The sequence below is a fragment of the Heteronotia binoei genome, chromosome 10 (assembly GCF_032191835.1).
Source record: "Heteronotia binoei isolate CCM8104 ecotype False Entrance Well chromosome 10, APGP_CSIRO_Hbin_v1, whole genome shotgun sequence".
In the NCBI taxonomy this organism is placed as follows: Eukaryota; Metazoa; Chordata; class Lepidosauria; order Squamata; family Gekkonidae; genus Heteronotia; species Heteronotia binoei.
In genome coordinates, this window is record NC_083232.1 from 43,144,825 (window position 1) to 43,165,079 (window position 20,255).

Genomic DNA, 20,255 nt, shown 5'->3' on the forward strand with positions numbered 1-20,255 from the left:
TCATGAATGTCTAAGTATTTTTTTTTGAGAATTTTGTTTCCACAAAGAGGTTCTGGAACTCTTTTCCATCATGTTCCCCCGGAAAAAACCCCCTGTCTTTACTGATCTGTCCACAGAGTGGTTCAAGAGTGTCTGCAAGAAGGAACCAAAGGGTTTCACAAATTGGTACATGAATGAAAGTGGTTACGGTAAACATTAGTAGGTCACTGAAACCTGGTGCTACAACCATTTTGAGATGGGCTGTTGTAAAAATTGCACTGTGTTAGGTAAAGGTTGTTGGTACCACATATCAGTCTGCTGGGTGAGTCATTTGACAAAGTTTGCAGCAACAAATATTTAGTGTTCTTCCCTTTCTGTTGCTTTCATTCAAGCAAAGGATTATAGTTATAGCCATTCATGTACAGAATTTGAGCAACACTGGGTGGCTGATGTAGCTTGATTCTGCAGACACTTTGGCTTCTTTAGATGCACCTTACTTTGCACAAGATCGGGCTGGTACTGTCAGTCAGCACTAATTCAAGTAGATAGAGCTATGCCTATGTTGTCAAATATAGGGAAGCACATACTTTAAGAAGAAGACCTTCTTTGCCTTCTTTGGCAATATTAAACCACCAGTTTAATATAATTTCATAGGATCTATGTGGAATTCATCTGCATTGGGGTTTAAATCAGAAATGCAAATGTACCATTGTCAGTTTAGCCAGGGCAAATCACCTTATGTTTTTATACAATCAGGATATTTGCTAGAAACCTGTGATTCTTTGGGGTTTTTTTTGAAGGGGGTGTTGTAAAAGCTCCTGTAGCTGTCATAATTCTGCATACAAAAGCTTACATTCTGAATCAAACTTTGTTGGTCTTACAGGTGCTACTGGCCTCCTACTTTGTTCTATAATTCTGACAGGTCTTCTATTATTCTGAACTGGTGGCTGCACATGACCACCAGAGGGTGCTCAATACATTGCTTTCAGTACTACTAGCTTTGTTTCAAGAAAGTTCCTAGTAACAAGGTGCAAGTACAAGATGCTTATGGTGCAGGACTCAAGGAGTTGAATTCTACCACCACTACCACTCTGCTCAGCCAATTGCAAGGAATTTTCCTTCAGCAGAAATACTTTATAGGGTGTTGGAGGGAGGGCCAGCCCTGCCACTAAGCAAATCAGGTGATTACCTATGGTGCCAGCCTTCTAGGGGTGCCATGTGACTTGCAGGGCCGCATCTAAGGGGGGCAGAGGGGGTTGCTTGCCCCGGGCACTGATGGAGGAGGGGCACCAAATTAGTTATGAAGTCCATTGTATTCTATGTGACCATAAGATAGAATGGCCCCATAAGGGGGCGTCATTTTTTAATTTTGCCCCCCCCCCTCAAAAAACATGTAGATCTGGTCCTGATGACTTGGTGACATTATCAATGCCAGCGGGGTGGGGAGGGATACCAGAAGTTAGCCTTGCCTAGGGTGCCAGACAGTCTAGAAGAAGAAGAAGATATTGGATTTATATCCCGCCCTCCACTCCGAAGAGTCTCAGAGCGGCTCACAATCTCCTTTACCTTCCTCCCCCACAACAAACACCCTGTGAGGTGGGTGGGGCTGGAGAGGGCTCTCACAGCAGCTGCCCTTTCAAGGACAACTTCTGCCAGAGCTATGGCTGACCCAAGGCCATTCCAGCAGGTGCAAGTGGAGGAGTGGGGAATCAAACCCGGTTCTCCCAGATAAGAGTCCGCACACTTAACCACTACACCAAACTGGCTCTCCTTAGGTTGACCCTGGTTGGAGGAAGTATCCATGGTAGCATGCAACTCTTAAGCATTTGCTTAATGTTTTAAAAAAGTGTATATTTCTGCCTTTTTGTATACATAAATTGTTTTTGATTTGCATAAAATCTAAAAACCCCAAAATCACACAATCCCATCCATCCTTCAAAAGAGATGGTATTGGAGATTGTCCAAGGAGGCTTTGCTGCAGGAACCTACCATCATGGAAATGTTTTTGGTGGGGACTCGCATTAGGGCTTTCTTGACAGTCATCTCTAATCTTTAGAACTTCCTGTCCCTGAAATTGCATTTAACCCCCATATTGTGGTCTGTTTAACATAAACTAAAGACTAAAAAAAATATGATAAAAATTTGAAGGCCTTTTAAAGTAAGTTCTTGCCCTGGTGTTAATTCTGTGTTAAAATATACAACTTTTAAGTGCTTTTCTAATTTTCTTATATTTATATATATATATTTATTAATCTGTAAACACTTTTCTTAAAGTGAAAAGGAGGTATATGAAGGCCAAGATAAATAATACCCAAATCTGGCCCTCAGTTCCTTTATTAAGATGATCTTAAAAACTGGTAGGTTCATATGGGAGAAGATGAGAGAGATTCTCCTATCTCCAGCCATTTGGGACATGATGGATTGCGTAGGAAATAAATTATGTGGATATGAAGAGGGGAAAGCAAAAGGAAAATGAGTTGTGGAAGGAAGAAATACAGAAAGTCCATGGGATACGAACTTGGCAACCTAGAGCCCTCAGTAAAATGGAAGGACATGATGCAGGAACCTTGCTGAAGTGAAGCAAGATTTGGTCAGGACCTAAGAACTTATGTGTGCCATTTTGAGTTCACAGAAGAAAGGTGGGATTTAATACATAAATGGGAAAGAACAGGTGCTAAAGAGACCTGAATCCGTTCAGAGGACATGTGCCATTATTCTGGAAATGAGAAGCCAGAAGCATAGCAGGAAAATAACTGTGACCTTCTGCAGCCAGTCTGCTACAATGATGCAATTAATTTCACACTGATTAATTTAGCACAGGTGCTTCAATGGACTGGCTGGAAGAAAACATCCTTAGGAGGAGGAAGGGGGAGATGTGAAATACAGACAGCAAGTATGGTCTTGTCCTGATGGAAAAGAAGTCACATATATGGAAGCCATAGAGGTAATGCTTTATAGATTCACTAGTGCAGTGTTGCTATTTGCTAGTCCACCAGATGTCAAGGCAAGCTGCTATGACCTGCTGGGAACTTGCAGGAGGCCCTGACACTTTTTCTTTAAATAATCACTATTTTTGTGAAGATACAGAGAGAGAGAGATTATTGTCAGGGTTGTCCCTCTTACCTGTACGATATTTCATTTAGATGATCTTACTCGAATTTTTATAGAAGCACTACATATGCCTTTAATTAACAATTGTTCAGTGACTCGGTGCATAATAATGTTTTAAACATTGTAAAAATGCATGGGAGACATATGTTGACATCACAACTGCCAGCCAGTCAATGCTGTGCATTGCTAAGTCAGCTGCTAAACCAATGTTCCACAATATGGATGTTGGAGAGGAATATAAATGCTTGTCAATAATGTAATTAGTACACTTCCAGAGCACATCAACGGCTGTTTTTATCATCTGTGTGTCTCATAATAATTGTGTGCTGTCAAATTGCAATCTGCTCATGGCAATCGCAGAACCATGAGGTTTTTAAGCCAAGAGATGAGCAGAGAAGGTTTGTCATTGCCTTCCTCTGCATAGCAACCCTGGTCTTCCTTTGTGGTCTTCCATCCAAGTACTAAGCATGACTGACTCCACTTGGTTTCCAAGATCTGGCGAGACTGGATTAATTAGGGCTATCCAGTCTGCTATGTCTCTGCGCACTTCAAAACTGGTAACTTTTGCAGTGTTACTAGACCCTTTTCAAACCACCAGTTCAAATTATATTTGCCTCCAGAAGTATCCATCTTAAATTTAATATATAACTGATATCTCACCAAGTGTAAATATGGGAGAGATCAGTCATATTCATGGTTTGGCAAAGTTGCAAATGAATCTGAGTAAATGTTCTTGGTAACTGTGCAAGCTTAGGGCATAGATAAAGTTCACTGTTTCCATTTTTGGCACTGCCTGTAGTATCACTGTGATCGTAGGACAGGTGGTATCCAGATATCAACTGTCAAATGAAACAAAGCAATATACAATTTACATACACATCTGCTTTCTGTTTACAGATGCACATCAATTCTAGATGGGGAAATGGGCATGTCCTTTGGGTGTGACTGAAGGGCATGAGGCAAAGGGCTAACTAGCTGATCTATCTCACTGTGAAAAAATTCCCTGTTCTCATATGCAAACAAGCTGACATCCCATGAAAGATAATTTCATAGATGGGGCACAAATACCGAAAGGCTTTCTCTCAAGTAATGTATGAATGTAGACATTACCAGAGAAGAGTCTTCAATGACAATTTTAGCTTCTGGAATTTCTCAGATGCTATGACAGAGGGACTGTATTATAGAGATTAACTGCATGATTGAAGGTAGATGATTTCTAGTCATTTACATGTTCTACCAATAATATATGATGAGGTCTACATGTTCTACCAGTAATGTGTGATAAGAGCCCTGATAGTTCAGACCAGTTGTCCATCTAGGCCAGCACCCTGTCTCACACAGTGACCAACCAGTTCCTCTGGAGGGGCAGCAACAGAGCATGGAAGCCAGGGTCTTTCCTGATGTTGTCTTCTGGCACTGGTATTCAGAAGTGTGCTGCCTCTGAATATGGAGGTTCCCTTTAGTCACCATGGCTAGTAGTCATTGATAGACTTCTCCTCCATGAATCAAATGTCACATTTTAATCATTAATTGTATTTAATAATTCTTAAATAGCTATAATGAGATTCCTTATCATCTGAATCCATAACAGAGTTCCACAGATGAGATATAAGAGGAGTTCAGTGGTACTGTCATGATCTGTGCTGTGCTGTGAGACAGAGGCCTAGTGGGCCTAGGGAGCTTGTGAAGCCTGTGTCACAGTAGGAAGAGACAGCCTACAATCTCCAGAAACCTTGGCGCTAGTTTCAGCCAATCAGCATCCAAGTAGGCTGTGAGGGGAACTGTTTAAAAACTCTCTCAGACACTGTTCTTTTTCTCCTGAGAGGTCAAGCAGGAAGGAAGGCTGCTGTTCAGGAGGAGGACTCTCACTCTGAGGGAGAGAGTGAGCAGGCCGAGGCCTGGGGCCTAATAGAGTAGGACAGTTAAGTTTACTCGCGTTAGGGGCTTTAAGTTTATTTTCCTTCACCCATGTTACTTTAGTTTAAAACACCTTATCTGTTCACTTACCATTTATTGATTTCCTGTTTTAAATAAACCATTTTGTTATTACTCTGCCTGGTTACACGCCTATTTTCTTGGCCAAAGGAAGGGATCTGAAGGGCTTGAGAGGGAACTCTGAGCTTTCCAAAGGGACCCTAATTCCAGAGTGGTGGCAGCGTCAGGTTGCCACATTTTATTCATTGTATTTAATCATTCTTAAATAGCTATCATGAGGTTCCTTAACATCTGAATCCATGACAGAGTTCCACAGATGAAACATAAAAGGAGTTCAGTGGTACCTAAAAGACTAACAACATATATTCTAGAACTAGGAATAAGGCCTGTTGTGGGGAAAAATACAATGGACTCAAGAAAGAGGTTCTGAGAGACTGCCCTCCCACCCTTGCTGCTTTCCCACCCACTCAAGGGGGCCATTTTCTGCAGGGGAATTGATTGGACTTCAGCTTTCCATCTCCCCTCACCTCCCTGCAGCCTCTACTTAGGAAAAGTACAATTTTCTCCATAGTGTGAACCAAAGTGGTTTACATAATTCCCCCCTTTTGATCTGCACAACTACCTTGTGAGGTATGTTAGGCTGAAAGTCTTTGATTGGTCTGAAATCACAGTGTGGACCAAAGCAGGAGGGAAGTGACCTCAGCAGGGTATAATGACATAGAGTCTACCCTGCAAAGCAGCCATTTTATCCAGGGGAGTTTATCTCTGCCATCTGGAGAGCAGTTGAAGTTCTGAGTGATTTTCAGCCCTTACCTGGAGATTGAAAACAATAGTTCCCCAGGAGGAAATGGCTGGTTGGCTGCTGCTATAGCAAGCAGCCAGGCCTGCGGTGGCTAACCTCCAGGTAGAGGCTAAAGATCTCCTGTTATCACAACTGAACTCCAGACAACAGATCTCTCTGCCTGGATAAAATAACTGCTTTGGATGCTGGATTCTATGGCATTATATTCAGTTGAGCCTCTTCCCTCCCCAAACCCTGCCCTCCTCAAACTCCACCACAAAATCTCCAGGAATTTCCCACCAACCTGGAACTGGCAGCCCTAGTTAGGACTGGGCCCAATGAGTTCTCCCTCAAAGGCAAATAAATAAATAAATAAATGCCTGGAAAGGGCCTCCTATCCCCAACTTTTGCTGACAGAATCAAGCTTGGTTGGTTTTTTACTGAGAGAAGCAAGGCTGGTTGTCTAGCAGGTTCCCCAGTAGCCCAATCCTTGTCTGTCCTGGGGCCAGCAGTGAGTGGGGGAAAGTGGAGTCAATCAATGCCACACAAGTGCACTTAAGTGATGCTTGACGCATCAATGGTTGATGGAGTGCACACCACAGTCAATGGGAGAGCCGGGAAGTGCCAATATCATAGTAGATATCTATATCTATCTATATCTACATAGATGATGACAGACAGACATACAGACGGACGGACATACAGATAGATAGATATGATATGTTTTAGCATTAGAGATCCCTTCATCAGATGCACTGAGTGTAAATCCATCATGCAACAGAAATGAAGTGGGATGTTACAAAGAGTGACTAGTTCAAGACAAGATCCATTCCAAAAAGTAATCAGTTCACTTTGGATTCTTTGGATTGGAACTTGTTTTGAATAAACTTTTTTTAGTCTTTAAAATGCCACTTGTCACTCTCTTCTGCTAACTAACTATCCATCTGGAATTATCAGACTAACAACTACCCATCTGGAATTATCATAAATTAGCTAACAATTCTGTTTTTTAAAACTCTTCTGATTATAGATATAGATATTATAAATATCCAACTAGATATTTAGTATTAAACTATTTATGTACCTCCTTTCCTCATAGTGGCTTTATTCATACATTCTACAGTTCTTGACTGATTGTCACTGGTGTTTTTGCTAATATGCTATTTGTACCATGACATCAGCATCTTGGGCTGTTTCTCTAGAGCACAGGCAGCCATGGGAATGATCTGTTATCTTTCATTACATTTCATATTTATGACTGACTCTCTTGTCAATTAAGGTCCTGCTTTGCAAGATAAGAACCTATGAATTGTTGCTTCCATTTGCAAACACGCTAATATTATCGTAGAAACCAGTACCATAATTAGTCATAGTTTCTAAAACATCTGAAGGTCAAAACTTTGCAGCTGGCCTGTGTTTCATGATTTTTTTCATTTATTTTATTTGAAATCTTTTTCTGCTATAGGACAGCAAAAGTTTTGGAAAAAGAGAAAAGCCCTTACAAATTTGAATGAATAAACTCAGGCGAATGAACTAGTGTCAACATATCTAGGTGTAAATTGTATATACTGCATAAGGATATTATTTGCATTTTGCACAAAAGTGAAGAATAGATTTAAATAATAATTTCATCTCAGCCTCCTAATACTGAATTCTTGTTGAATATAGCTTTCCCAGAAAGGTTATCAATCATAAGCTTTTTCTTCTGTGGTTTGTTGAAGGGTGCCACCCATTGGTGGCAGTTTAGTAAGCCCCAATTATGGCCTGATCTGTGTTGGTTCTAATGTACACCAGGCCTATCACTGTTATGGTAGCTATGCAGCCCTGAGCTGCCTTAGACATGTGCTTGGATCCAGCCATCTTTTCTGTTGGTAAAAGGGAAAGAATCCTTTCTGATCACTGCAAAAGGCAATGTTGAGAATCATGGTACTTGAATGTACAAAAACCTTGTTTGATGGGGGGGAGGGGTGTAGAGTATGGGGGTGAAGTGGGTTAGATTGTGTGAAAAAGCTGGCTGGACCCATCCTTTCCTTTCATCTAATTAAACCTATTTTGATTAAATATATAGAGCAGTCATTTTTGTTGTTGTTCAGTCACACAGTTGAGTCCGACACTTTGCAACCCCATGGACAAAGTCACGCCAGGCCCTCCTGTCTTCCACCATCCTCTGAAGTCTGCTCAAATTCGTGTTTGTTACATCAGTAATGCTGTCCAGCCATCTAATCTTTTGCCATCCCCTTCTTCTTCTGCCTTCTGTCTTTCCCAGCATCAAGATCTTCTCCAGTGAGTGCTCCCTTCTCATTTGGTGCCCAAAGTATTTGAGCTTCAGTTTCAGCATCTGACCTTCCAAGGAACAGTCTGGGTTGATTTCCCTTAGGACTGACTGATTTGATCTTCTTGCAGTCCAAAAGACTCTCAAGATTCTTCTCCAGCACCACATCTCAAAAGCATCTATTCTTCTGCACTCGGCCTTCCTTATGGTCCAGCTCTCACAGCCATACATAACTACTGGGAATACCATTGCTTTGACTATACGGATTTTTGTTGGCAGGGTGATGTCTCTACTTTTTATTATACTGCCCAGGTTCACCATAGCTGCCCTCCCAAGGAGCAAACATCTTTTAATTTCATGGCTACAGTTATCATCCACAGTGATCCTGGAACCCAGAAATGTGAAGTCTGTCACTACTTCCATGTCTTCTCCTTCTATTTGCCAAGGAGTGATGGGGCCGGGTGCCATGATCTTAGTTTTTTTGATGTTGAGTTTCAAGCCTACTTTTGTGCCCTCCTCTTTCAGCCTCAACAAGAGGTTCTTTAGGTCCTCACTTTCTGCCATTAGAGTGATATCATCTGCATATCTGAGGTTGTTGATGTTTTTCCCGGCAATCTTAATTCTGGCTTCTGCTTCATCTAGGCCAACTGTTGCTTCTTTACCTTTATACAGGTTTCTCAAGAGACATGTGAGGTGGTCTGGTACTCCCATCTCTTTAAGGACTTGCCACAGTTTGTTGCGATCCACACAATCAAAGACTTTAGCATAGTCAATGAAACAGAAATAGATGTTTTTCTGATACTCCCATGCTTTCTTCATAATCCATTGAATGTTGGCAATTTGATCTCTAGTTCCTCTACCTCTCTGAAACCCAGCTTGAACTTCTGGTAGTTCCCGATCTACATACTGCTGAAGCCTAGCTTGTAGGATCTTTAACATGACCTTGCTGGCATGTGAAATGAGTGCAATGGTGCGATAGTTTGAACATTCTTTGGCATTACCCTTCTTTGGGATTGGAATATAAATTGACCTTTTCCAATCCTGTGGCCACTATTTGTTGACATAATGTGTGCATCACTTTAACAGCATCTTCTTTTAGGACTGTGAATAGCTCTACTGGGATACCGTCATCTCCGCTTGCTTTGTTGTTCGTAATGCTTTCAAAAGCCCATTTGACTTCACACTCCAGGATCTGGCTCAAGGTCAGCGATTTCACTGTCATGGTTGTCAAGGACACCGAGATCCTTCTTGTATCATTCTTCTGTATATTCTTGCCACCTCTTCCTATTCTCTTCTGCTTCTGTTAGGTCCCTACCGTTTTTTTCCTTTATCATGGCCATCTTTGCAAAAAATGTTCCCTTGGTTTCTCCTCTTGTCTTTCCCATTCTATTATTTTCCTCTGTTGCTTTGCATTGTTCCTTCAGGAAGACCTCCTTATCTCTCCTTGCTGTTCTCTGAAAATCTGCATTCAGTTGGGTGAATTTTTCATTTTACTTTTGCCTAACTTTCCCTCTTTCCTCAGCTATTTGTAAAGCCCCAACAGACAGCCACTTTGCTTTCTTGCATTTCTTTTTCTTTGGGATGGTGCTGATTGCTGCCTTCTGTACAATGTCATGAACCTCTGTCCATAGTTCTTCAGGCACTCTGTCTATCAGCTCTAGTTGCTTAAACTGATTCTTCACCTCCACTGTATATTCATAAGGGATGTGATCAAGGTCAAACCTGAATGGTCTAATGGCTTCCCCAATTTTCTTCAGTTTAAGCCTGAATTTTGCACTGAGTAGCTCATGATCTGAGCTGCAGTCAGCTCCAGGTCTTGTTTTTGCTGACTGTAAGGAGCTTCTCCATCTTTGACTAGAGAGTATATAATCAATCTGATTTCTGTGTTGCCCATCAGGTGATGTCCATGTGTAGAGTCGCCTTTTAGGTTGTTGGAAGAGGGTGTTCGCTATGACCAGCTTGTTCTCTTGACAAAACTCTATTAGCCTTTGCCTGACTTCATTTTGTTCTCGAAGGCCAAACTTGTCAGTTGTTTCAGTTACCTTTAGACTTCCCACTTTGGCATTCCAGTCCCGTATGATGAGGACAACTTTTTTTGGTGTTAATTCTAGAAGATGTTGTAGATCTTCATAGAACTGGTCCACTTCAGCTTCTTCTTCATCAGTGGTTGGAGCATAGACTTGGATTACTGTGATATTGAATGGTTTGCCTTGGATACGGACCGAGATCATTCTGTCATTTTTGAGATTGTATCCCATTACTGCCTTCCTCGCTCTCTTGTTAACTATAAAGGCCACACGATTTCTTCTATGGGACTCTTGCCCACAGTAATAGATGTTGTGATCCTCTGAGTTAAATTCACCCATTCCCGTTCATTTTAGTTTGCTGATTCCCAAGATGTCGATGTTCAGTCTTGCCATCTCTTGTTTGACTACACCCAGTTTACTTTGGTTCATAGATCTCACATTCCACGTTCCAATGCAGTATTGTTCTTTGCAGCGTCGGACTGTTCTTTCACCATCAGACACATCTACAGTTGAGCGTCCTTTTGGCTTTGGTTCAGCCGCTTCACTCTTTCAGTGGTTACTTGGACTTGCCCTCCACTCTTCCCCAGTAGCATATTGGGCACCTTCTGACCTGAGGGGCTGATCTTCCAGTGTCATCTCTTTTAGCCTTGTGTTACTGTCCATGAGGTTTTCTTGGCAAGGATACTGGAGTGGTTTGCCATTTTCTTCTCCAGTGGATCACATTTTGTCTGGGTTCTCAGCTGTGGCCTGTCCATCTTGGGTGGCCCTGCATGGCATAGCCCACAGCCTTACTGAACTGCGCAAGCCCTCTCGCCACGTCAAGGCAGCAATCCACGAGGGAATATGAGCAGTTATATTCTCTGATAAATATAATCTTTGCACTTTTATACCCAAAGAATGAAAAAATTAAGAGACAGTGAGGGTAATATGAAGTGATTTATCAGATAAAAGGAGTGAATTATCTTATCGTGAGGTAAAAAAGAAACATCCAAATAGTACATTAAAAATTTATTCCCAGGAGTTGTATACAAGGGACAGTCCAAGGATATATGCACCAATGTACCAGTCTTCCCTGAAGAACAGTCACACAAACACTGTGAAAAAGGGGTCCTCGTTAATCTACCACTCATTCTAAGAGTGGGCTGTGTGTTTAAAGAAGATCTAAAACAATTTGGGATAGACAAATGAAAGGTATAAGAAGGCTATGACCTAAGCAGGGGGACTCCTACTTCCCTAAAAAGGAAGAACAAACCCTGCAGTTATGAAAACAAGTACTCAAACAATCCATCCCCTGGGTATGTTTCCCTATTAAAGGAGTTTACTACTGTACAGACTTTGTATGTATTGGTCAGTGAAGCAGGAAATGATTATTTTTTAGATATTGGGCAAGGGAGCCCGCCTAGCATATGTTACGGATATCTGGCTGGATGTGTCTGGTTAGTGTAAAATCCTTTGCCTTGTCTAGCCTGATATCTGTCGCACTAACCAGGATAGCTTCTTTGGCAAGGATCAGATTTTGTTTAATAACTCTCTGCCCACCTCCAATTATTTGATACAGATACTCTTGCAAACTTCCAGGTATTGACTGGAGTTATCACATTATTACAGTCCTCTCCAGGCAACAGAGATCACCTGGAGAAAATGGCCACTTGAGAAGGTGGACTGGGTTCTACCCCACTGAAATCCCTTCCCAAGCCCTGCCCTCCTTAGGCTCCACCCCCCAAAATCTCCAGCTATTTCCCAGCCCAGAGCTGGCAAACCTAGATACAGGACTAATTTGAAGCTAGAACAACAGTTTTAATAAATATGTGGTAACTCAGACATTATTGGAAACATACTGCGAAAAACTTGAACACACTCCTGCAGAGGTACATATCTTGAAGCCTTCACTATCTTTTCAGGCCTTAAAGTAAACTTTTAGTTTTTAATTAACATTCTCTGCAGGTCCTGTTCCTCAGAAGGGAAAATTTAATACTTATTTTTAATGTATCACAAAAGTTTGGTTTGTACTTTTCCTTCACAGGCATCAAAGTATTTTTTAAAACTGTACTTGTTTTCTTGTAAAATTATAATGTGTTTTTCTTTCATTGTCTCTGAAAACTCAAAACTTTTCATCTTTTGTGATTATATTAAACCCCTCCATACAATAGACAGCTGCTGCCCATGTTTACCTTCAGCATGAATTCTGTTTTCCTTTGGAACAGCAAACCAACACAGCCACCCCACTAGAATCAGCCCTTTGTGTTGTGCAAATCAAACAAGCTAGTGAAATATCTTGTAAGAAATATGCTAATGCCTTAATTTGCATTGCTGTAATGACTAAAAGATCTGGAAAAGTTTCTATTTCATACTAACAGGAAAATCCTATCAGATTCCCCCCCCCCACCCTTGAATTGTAATTAAGAAGAAAAGTGAAGTCTGGAATTTTACTGCCTATGCAGTACTTTTTGGACGCTTAATAACTATTTGTTGAGGAAAAATAATTTCTGGATCTCACAAAATCTGGACAATCTTCCCCCTAGCTATAATCCTGCTAATATCTTATAAATAGTGAGACAAGAACAAAGGATAAAAAAGACAACAAACTTTTAATCTAGTATTTACAGATACTTGTTGTTATATACTTATAGCCTGATCTTCCTTTGGAAAAGCTGAGCATGACTTATGTGGGGCTCCCATCTGTCTCCCATCCAGGCACTGAGCTGAGTCTCCCACCCCTTCATACTCAATAATACCACAGAACTGGCTGCTCCCAGTACATACATCAGTGTACCAATGCAAATGTTGGATCAGGCCAATGGCCCATCCAGTCCAACACTCTGTGTCACACAGTGGCCAATATATGTGTGTGTGTATACACACACACACACATACACACACATATATACTGTGGCTAATAGCCACTGATTGACCTCTGCTCCATATTTTTATCCAATCCCCTCTTAAAGCTGGCTATGCTTGTAGCAGCCGCCACCTCATGTGGCAGTTAATTCCACATGTTAATCACCCTTTGGGTGAAGAAGTACTTCCTTTTATCCGTTTTAACCTGATTGCTCAGCAATTTCATTGAATGCCCATGAGTTCTTGTATTGTGAGAAAGGGAGAAAAGTACTTCTTTCTCTACTTTCTCCACCCCATGCATAATCTTGTAAAGCTCTATCATGTCACCCTGCAGTCAACGTTTCTCCAAGCTAAAGAGCCCCAAGCGTTTTATCCTTTCTTCATAGGAAAAGAGTTCAAACCTTTAATCATTCTAGTTGCCCTTTTCTGGACTTTTTCTAATGCTATAATATCCTTTTTGAGGTGCAGTGACCAGAATTGTACGCAGTATTCCAAATGAGACATCACCATCGATTTATACAGGGGCATTATGATACTGGCTGATTTGTTTTCAGTTCCCTTCCTAATAATTGCCAGCATGGCGTTGGCCTTTTTTTATTGTTATCACACACAGTCTTGACATTTTCAGTGAGTTATCTACCACGACCCCAAGATCTCTCTCTTGGTCAGTCTCTGCCAGTTCATAACCCATCAACTTGTATTTGTAGCTGGGATTCTTGACCCCAATGTGCATTACTTTGCACTTGGCCACACTGAACCTCATCTGCCACGTTGACGCCCACTCACCCAGCCTCAACAGATCCCTTTGGAGTGCCTCACAATCCCCTCTGGTTCTCACCACCCTGAACAATTTAGTGTCATCTGCAAACTTGGCCACTTCACCGCTTACTCCCAACTCCAGATCATTAATGAACAAGTTAAAGAGCATAGGACCCAGTACTGAGCCCTGTGGCACCCCACTGCTTACTGTCCATCACTGTGAAGACTACCCATTTATACTCACTCTCTGCTTCCTATTAATTAGCCAGTTTTTGATCCACAAGAGGACCTGTCCTTTTACTCCATGACTCTCGAGCTTACTAAGGAGCCTTTGATGAGGAACTTTATCAAAAACTTTCTGGAAGTCAAGGTAAACAACATCTATTGGGGCTCCTTTGTCCACATGTTTGTTCACCCCCTCAAAGAACTGGTAACAGGTTAGTGAGGCAAGATCTTCCCTTGATTTATAATGGCAGGCAACATTAGATTTTGGAGATACTATTAGATCAATCTTGTGCTCGGGTTGCGGGAGGGGAGTACCCAAATGCCTCACCACACTGTAGTGTTCAAAGACACTGAATGCACCTAGTCTGTTACAATGGATTTGGGGGCACATAGAATAATGCTAGTTAGAAACATTTAAGCACTTCTTCATCCCAGTAATAGCACGTTTTTCTTCTTTGAGGGCTGGCAATTCCTGTCTGGATTATGGATGCACAAACCTGTACATTTTTATCTCTTTTGCATTGCTTTAATGTTGAAGGACCCCTGCTTCATCCCTCCTTGACCTCCTCTGGCTCAGGGGAGCTAGGAACTCTGTTAGACAACCTGTCTGCTCTCCACGTTACTATTCCCAGGATTCCTTGAAGTGTCAAAGTATCTTTAAAATTAATTTAAGCCTGGTGCAGATCTGTCCGTCATATGAAAGGTGGATTTATGACACTGAACTAAAGTGTGGATCTTGTACAGTTAGATTGCTAAACTATGTCTGTGACAGGCAATGTAAGTTAAAACAAGCCAGCCAAAAAGTTCACAAGGTAACCATGTTATTTTGAGGATAAATGGATATCAGGACAGCCATGTATGTTACCCTGAACTTCTTGTGGCAGACAATAGAGCCTTTGCAATCTGACTTCTACACATTTATTCTTACCTATAGGTATAATGACCACAAAGACGCCAGTTTCATCCCGTTTTCCAGTCATGGAATTGTACACACTGCACCTGTATTCTTCTGCTTTTTGTGTCTCCTTTTCGGATGCGACTTCTAGGTAACTTCCTTGTGTAATGACCTGTGTGGAGTTATCTGATTTCCGGATCCATGAATAATTATTTGGTGGATTGGAATCAGCTGAGCAATAAAACTGGACTGCTTCGCCTTTGGCAAATGTAAACACCTTTCCTATTTTCTGACCTTTCTCAGAATTCACTGTAAGTCCATAGGGTCCATCTGCATGAATACAGAGATACTGGTGAAAAATAAAATAAAATCAACTAAATAACATGATTCATGTCAGATATTCCACTTATGATGAAACTTCTCTTTCGTGCACTAGTATTCTGCTCATCTTTTCTTGAATACGAATAATATGTCAGTACACTGTCAGTGCACCCTTCATTCTCTTTGGAAATGTGGGAGATACAGGAATACCATATGAAGTAGGATTGTGGGTGAGGGAAGTAAGAGGCAGTCTCTCACTTTCTAATTTCTGTTCTTTCTCAAGGAACTTAATATTCACCAGTGATATGGAGAGTCAAGAGTTGGTATCTCAGGATTTTGTCTGGGTGGCCAGAACACACACACTAGTGTTAATTTAAGCTCCAAAAGCACAATTGGTCAGGGGCCTCAGCCCTTTCCCCTAACACTATTTCTCTGGAATGACCTCCTCTTCACAAGCAGCTATTAAACTGCTGTATTTAAAAAAGACAGAAATGTGTACTTGCATCCTCACCACCACTTGTTCAAATAGCATATGGGGAATTGTGGTGTGTTAAGCCCAAAGGAAAGGCTTAAAACTTCTCCACCAGTACCCCAGACCTGATCCAGAAGAGAGCCCGGATCCCAGGCATCACAGGTAGCTTTGTGTCAAGCAGTGTAACAGCACACTTTGAATGGTGCGACCTTAGTGAACGGCATCATTCCCCTTCCCACAGGCCTTGGATTCAGTAGGAGATCACAGGAGTGCAGCTCCTGAACTTTTCTGAGGGTTCCCCCTCCTCTTTCCCACCTTGCCCACTGAATAGTAGGTGCAGCTGCAAAACAATCCCTGGATGAGCTCCACAACCTATTTTTCTACAAAACGACCCCTGGGGATGCATATTAGGAAACACAAAAGTATTTAGGCTGCAGTCCTAAAAAACACCTTTGCGAAAAGCTCCATTGTATAAAATAGGACTTACTTCTGGGTAAATATGCTTAGGATTACACTGTGATTCACCTGGTAACTCCATCTGCATACAGAAGTTTGTGTGCATGCACACTTCTTCAGATGAGGAATGAGATACAGTAAGCAGAGCCACATATAGCTGGTGGGGTTTGGTATGCCAAGTGGTACAAAGTTAAAAACCAATAGCAGAATAGAAAAATTAACAAATTCAGAAAACCTTTGATCTGGGTGGAATTAGCGTGGGAAACCATAAAACAGTAACATGTGAGAATGCCTGTTAATTATTCTATTGCTAATAAACCTGGGTCAAAAAGAAGGTATTTCTTTCCCAGAAGTTTTTTCTGTCCAACTAATTTACCTTTTAACATGTAACATAAATATATACATCATTCTAGTTTGCCATCAGGAAAAAATACATTAAAATATAGTAGAAGATGGGTTTAATATATGTAATGAGATAAACAGCCAATATCCCTAGTTTGAGTATGTCAATACAAAAGCATTATTCTGATACACTATCCTAAAAGAGAAATACATTGGAATACTGTGTATATATCGCCCTACTTGGTGAAAGTGGGTTTAGCATATGTAATGAGATAAAAACAAAACAAAACAACGTCTCTGTTCAGTCCTGGGGAGGTGTTTGTTCCAAGTTTCATAATAGTTTGTAATTACAAACTATTACCTTACAGCATACTGAAGACTGTAGTGATTGGAGCACCTGAATATGTAGAGCAGTGTTGCGTATGCAGACCTTAGTGAAGACTTCTTTGGGTGTTCCTGCCAGGGTCATTGGAGCCAGAAGGACTGAGCTTGGGGACTCGGGAACAATGGGCAGCAGGATCCAAATCCCTGCTGCCCTTCTCTTCTCCAATCATGGGCCCCTGCTGGTTTGAATGATCCAATAACGTGCTTGCATGGGAACCCTGAGTTGTATATAGTTGGCCCTATGGACCCAGTGAGTCAGTCTTTGAGTGCAGCCCTATACTATGCTGCACCTAATAAACAGCCGATGATCATTACCACCTCGCCTCTTCATTGCATTGAACCGACTATATTATAAGCAGTAAATGAAGCACAGCACCATCAGCCCCTCCCCTCCTTGACAACAACACACCTTTCCAATCTCCAAAGGCTGCTTCTTGACAGCCAATTGGCAAAATCCCTTCCATTGCCTCACCACTCTTGCTTTAGGTCCCACTACGCTAGGAGTTTATAGAAATATCCACTTATTTTCAGTATCAGTTAAGCAAATGTCTTGAGCGATGAGGGTGTACCAAAGCCTAGCAAGATGGATCACAGTGGTTATAACCTTATGAAAAATTGTTCAAACCTGGAAAATGGCTTTCAACAGAAGGGTGAAACTCTTCTGTTGACACAGCAAAGTACATTGCCTAAGATTTCTATTTGCTGGGGGGGTGGGAATCTGTAAATTAGTTTTGGAGTAGCTCTAGGTAAATAGAGATTATAGTACTCGCAGCTGGGTATTTATTTACTGAACAATCACACAGTAAAATAGAACCTCAGAGATACACACTCAACAGTGATCCACGTGTGTCTCCCTCATGGCTACTCTATACATGGCCAGACATGAGCCATGTGAATTATTTGGTCATATATCAAAGCAACAAAGGATATCTGGGGCTGGGATTTAGCTGAATAAGCACAGAAGTGAAAAGAAGTGTGCAGCCCTGGCCTATGTCATTAGCAGGCAGTATGAATCCAGAGTACTAGCCAAACCTGAGATAAATACCACTGGCATTCTTGCCTAGCTGACAGAGCCCTTTCTTCTTGCTGTATTTTAGCTTCCAGATGCTCAGGCAACTAGACTCAGAGACCCTACGTCTGGCTTAGATTTGAGCATAGCCACCCATGACTCTTGTCTGGTGCTATATGATGGTAGATTTGAGCATGGACTACCCATGATGCCTGCCTATATCTATGTAATGACACCACTCACTTAGCTTGACTACAAATAGGCTGCAGGCCTTGTACATTTTCCAGCACATACTATAGTCTCGTATGCATCTCATGTGAAGGGAATTGTAAATGGCATTCTCTGCCTGGTGATCCAGATCTTCAGAAGTGCATTTAGTTGCAGAAGCCTATCAAAGTTTGAATGATGGCCCTGACCTGGATAGCCCAGGCAATGCCTTTGATGGGAGGGAAGGGGCTTGGCCATTGTACAAGGGTGGGTGCTGTTAGATTCGCTGGTACGGTATAGCCAGGAATCTCTATTATGTATTTATTTACTTATTACTTCACATTTATATCCCGCCCTCTCCGCAAGTGGACTCAGGGCAGCTTACAGTCAATTATAAAAAACAATTTAAAACCAATCAAATACATTTAAAACATATTATGGTGCTATACACTTAATATGGTGGGATCTTCCTTTTTTTCTGTTAATGATCCCATGATATTCGTAGCTCTTCAGCAGTGAGTGTCAGAACTGGGAACTTCAAAAGAAACGCATCACTTTGTTTAAAAAATTAATCCGTTTATTTGAGAACTCTGTTCATGGAAAAGGCAAGTTGACTCTGATGGCTTCCAAGGCCATCGGTACATTCTTATACATTGGTAACATAAAACAATAAATCCTTTCTCACACTCAGAGAGACAGTTGTCTGTCTCTCATCAAGGAGGAAGAACCCCCGCTGTCTTTCTCTGGCTTGCCAGCTTCAAAGGGTACATGCAGATGTTTGCCAGTGATTATCAGTCACCCTTCAGTGGTTAGTATTTGTTTGGAATGCAAAGTTATGGGGTTAGTAAAGGTTACAATATGGAGTCAGTTGAGCTAACAGAATACACTCTTGCTAAGCACCTAGGTAAAGTTACAAGTTCTGACAGTGAGAGGTGGTGGTTCTCTCCTGAATTCAGATGTTGAAGGCCTGTCGAAACAGTTCTGTCTTACAGGCTCTGTGAAATTGTGAAAGATCCCGCAGGGCCCTTATGGCCTCTGGGAGAGCGTTCCACATTTCTGGTGTTGCCACCGAAAAAGCCCTAGCCCGTGTAGAGCAAAGCCTGGCTTCCTTTGGTCCGGGGATGGACAATAGATTTTGTGTCCCTGAATGCAGTGCTCTCTGGGGAACATGCGGAGAAAGGCGGTTCCGTAGATAGGCAGGCCCTCGAAGATGAAGGGCTTTAAAGGTCATAACCAACACCTTGAAACAAACTTGAAACACAATAGGCAGCCACTGCAGCTCTTTCAGCACTGGCTGAATGTGCTCCCATCTAGGGAGCCCCATCAGCAGCTGTGCTGCAGTGTTCTGCACTAGCTGTAGTCTCCGGGTTAGGGTCAAGAATAGCCCCATTACAGCAATCTATTCTCGAGGTGACCGTAGCATGGATCATAACTAAGTCATCGTGCTCCAGAAAAGGGGCCAGCTGCCGTACCCGCCGGAGATGAAAAAAGCAGAATGCACAAGGCTTACACACAGCAGCAGCAGCTTCTTGGTATGTGTGTGCTAGCAAAGTTACAAAGTTACATGGAGCCTTTTGTCAGTTTCAAACTAATAAGAGTCCTTTATTTAGGGAACTACATTCTAGATAGTATAGGTTCACTGATCTAATCTAAATAGCTGGATGGATGTAGATGCAAAATGCATGTCCTGCATCCATGGTGCCAAAGAGGGAGAGCATGCTCCTTCCTGGTGTGTGTGAGAGTGGGAGGGAGGGATGGAGGGAGGGATGGAGGGAGGGAGGGAGGGAAGGAAGGGAGGAAGGAAGGAAGGAAGGAAGGAAGGAAGGAAGGAAGGAAGGAAGGAAGGAAGGAAGGAAGGAAGGAAGGAAGGAAGGAAGGAAGGAAGGAAGGAAGGAAGGAAGGAAGGAAGGAAGGAAGGAAGTCTGGTCCCTAAGAATAGCATTCTACTTCAAAGGGACAGTATCAGATAGCAAAAAGAAAACAATGCTTTCTGTTTGTCCTGTCCTCTCCTATCTGTCTCTAAAGCCATAGTGCTGTCTCTGAGGCGGGAGGCAGCATATACTCATCCATTTCCAAGGGTGGGTGCAACAACTGAAAAGGCCTGATTTCTTATGGGGGCAAACTAAAGCCATGAAACATGGATGGCCAGCAGAAAGAGCCAGTAAGCAGATGGCACATCCAGGAAAAATAGTATAGACACCTCAAAGGCTGGCAAGTCTGAGGACATACAATAGCCTGG

General features: G+C 42.0%; 1 protein-coding gene across 1 annotated transcript in view; it reads right to left on the minus strand.

The window, feature by feature from the left end:
• Positions 1-20,255, minus strand: part of HEPACAM2 (HEPACAM family member 2) — a 47,160-nt gene that overhangs the window by 5,630 nt on the left and 21,275 nt on the right. Inside the window, exon 4 of the mRNA XM_060247696.1 lies at positions 14,859-15,155. Within this exon, the coding sequence (XP_060103679.1) occupies positions 14,859-15,155 (297 nt within the window). The remainder of the gene's footprint in view (positions 1-14,858; positions 15,156-20,255) is intronic.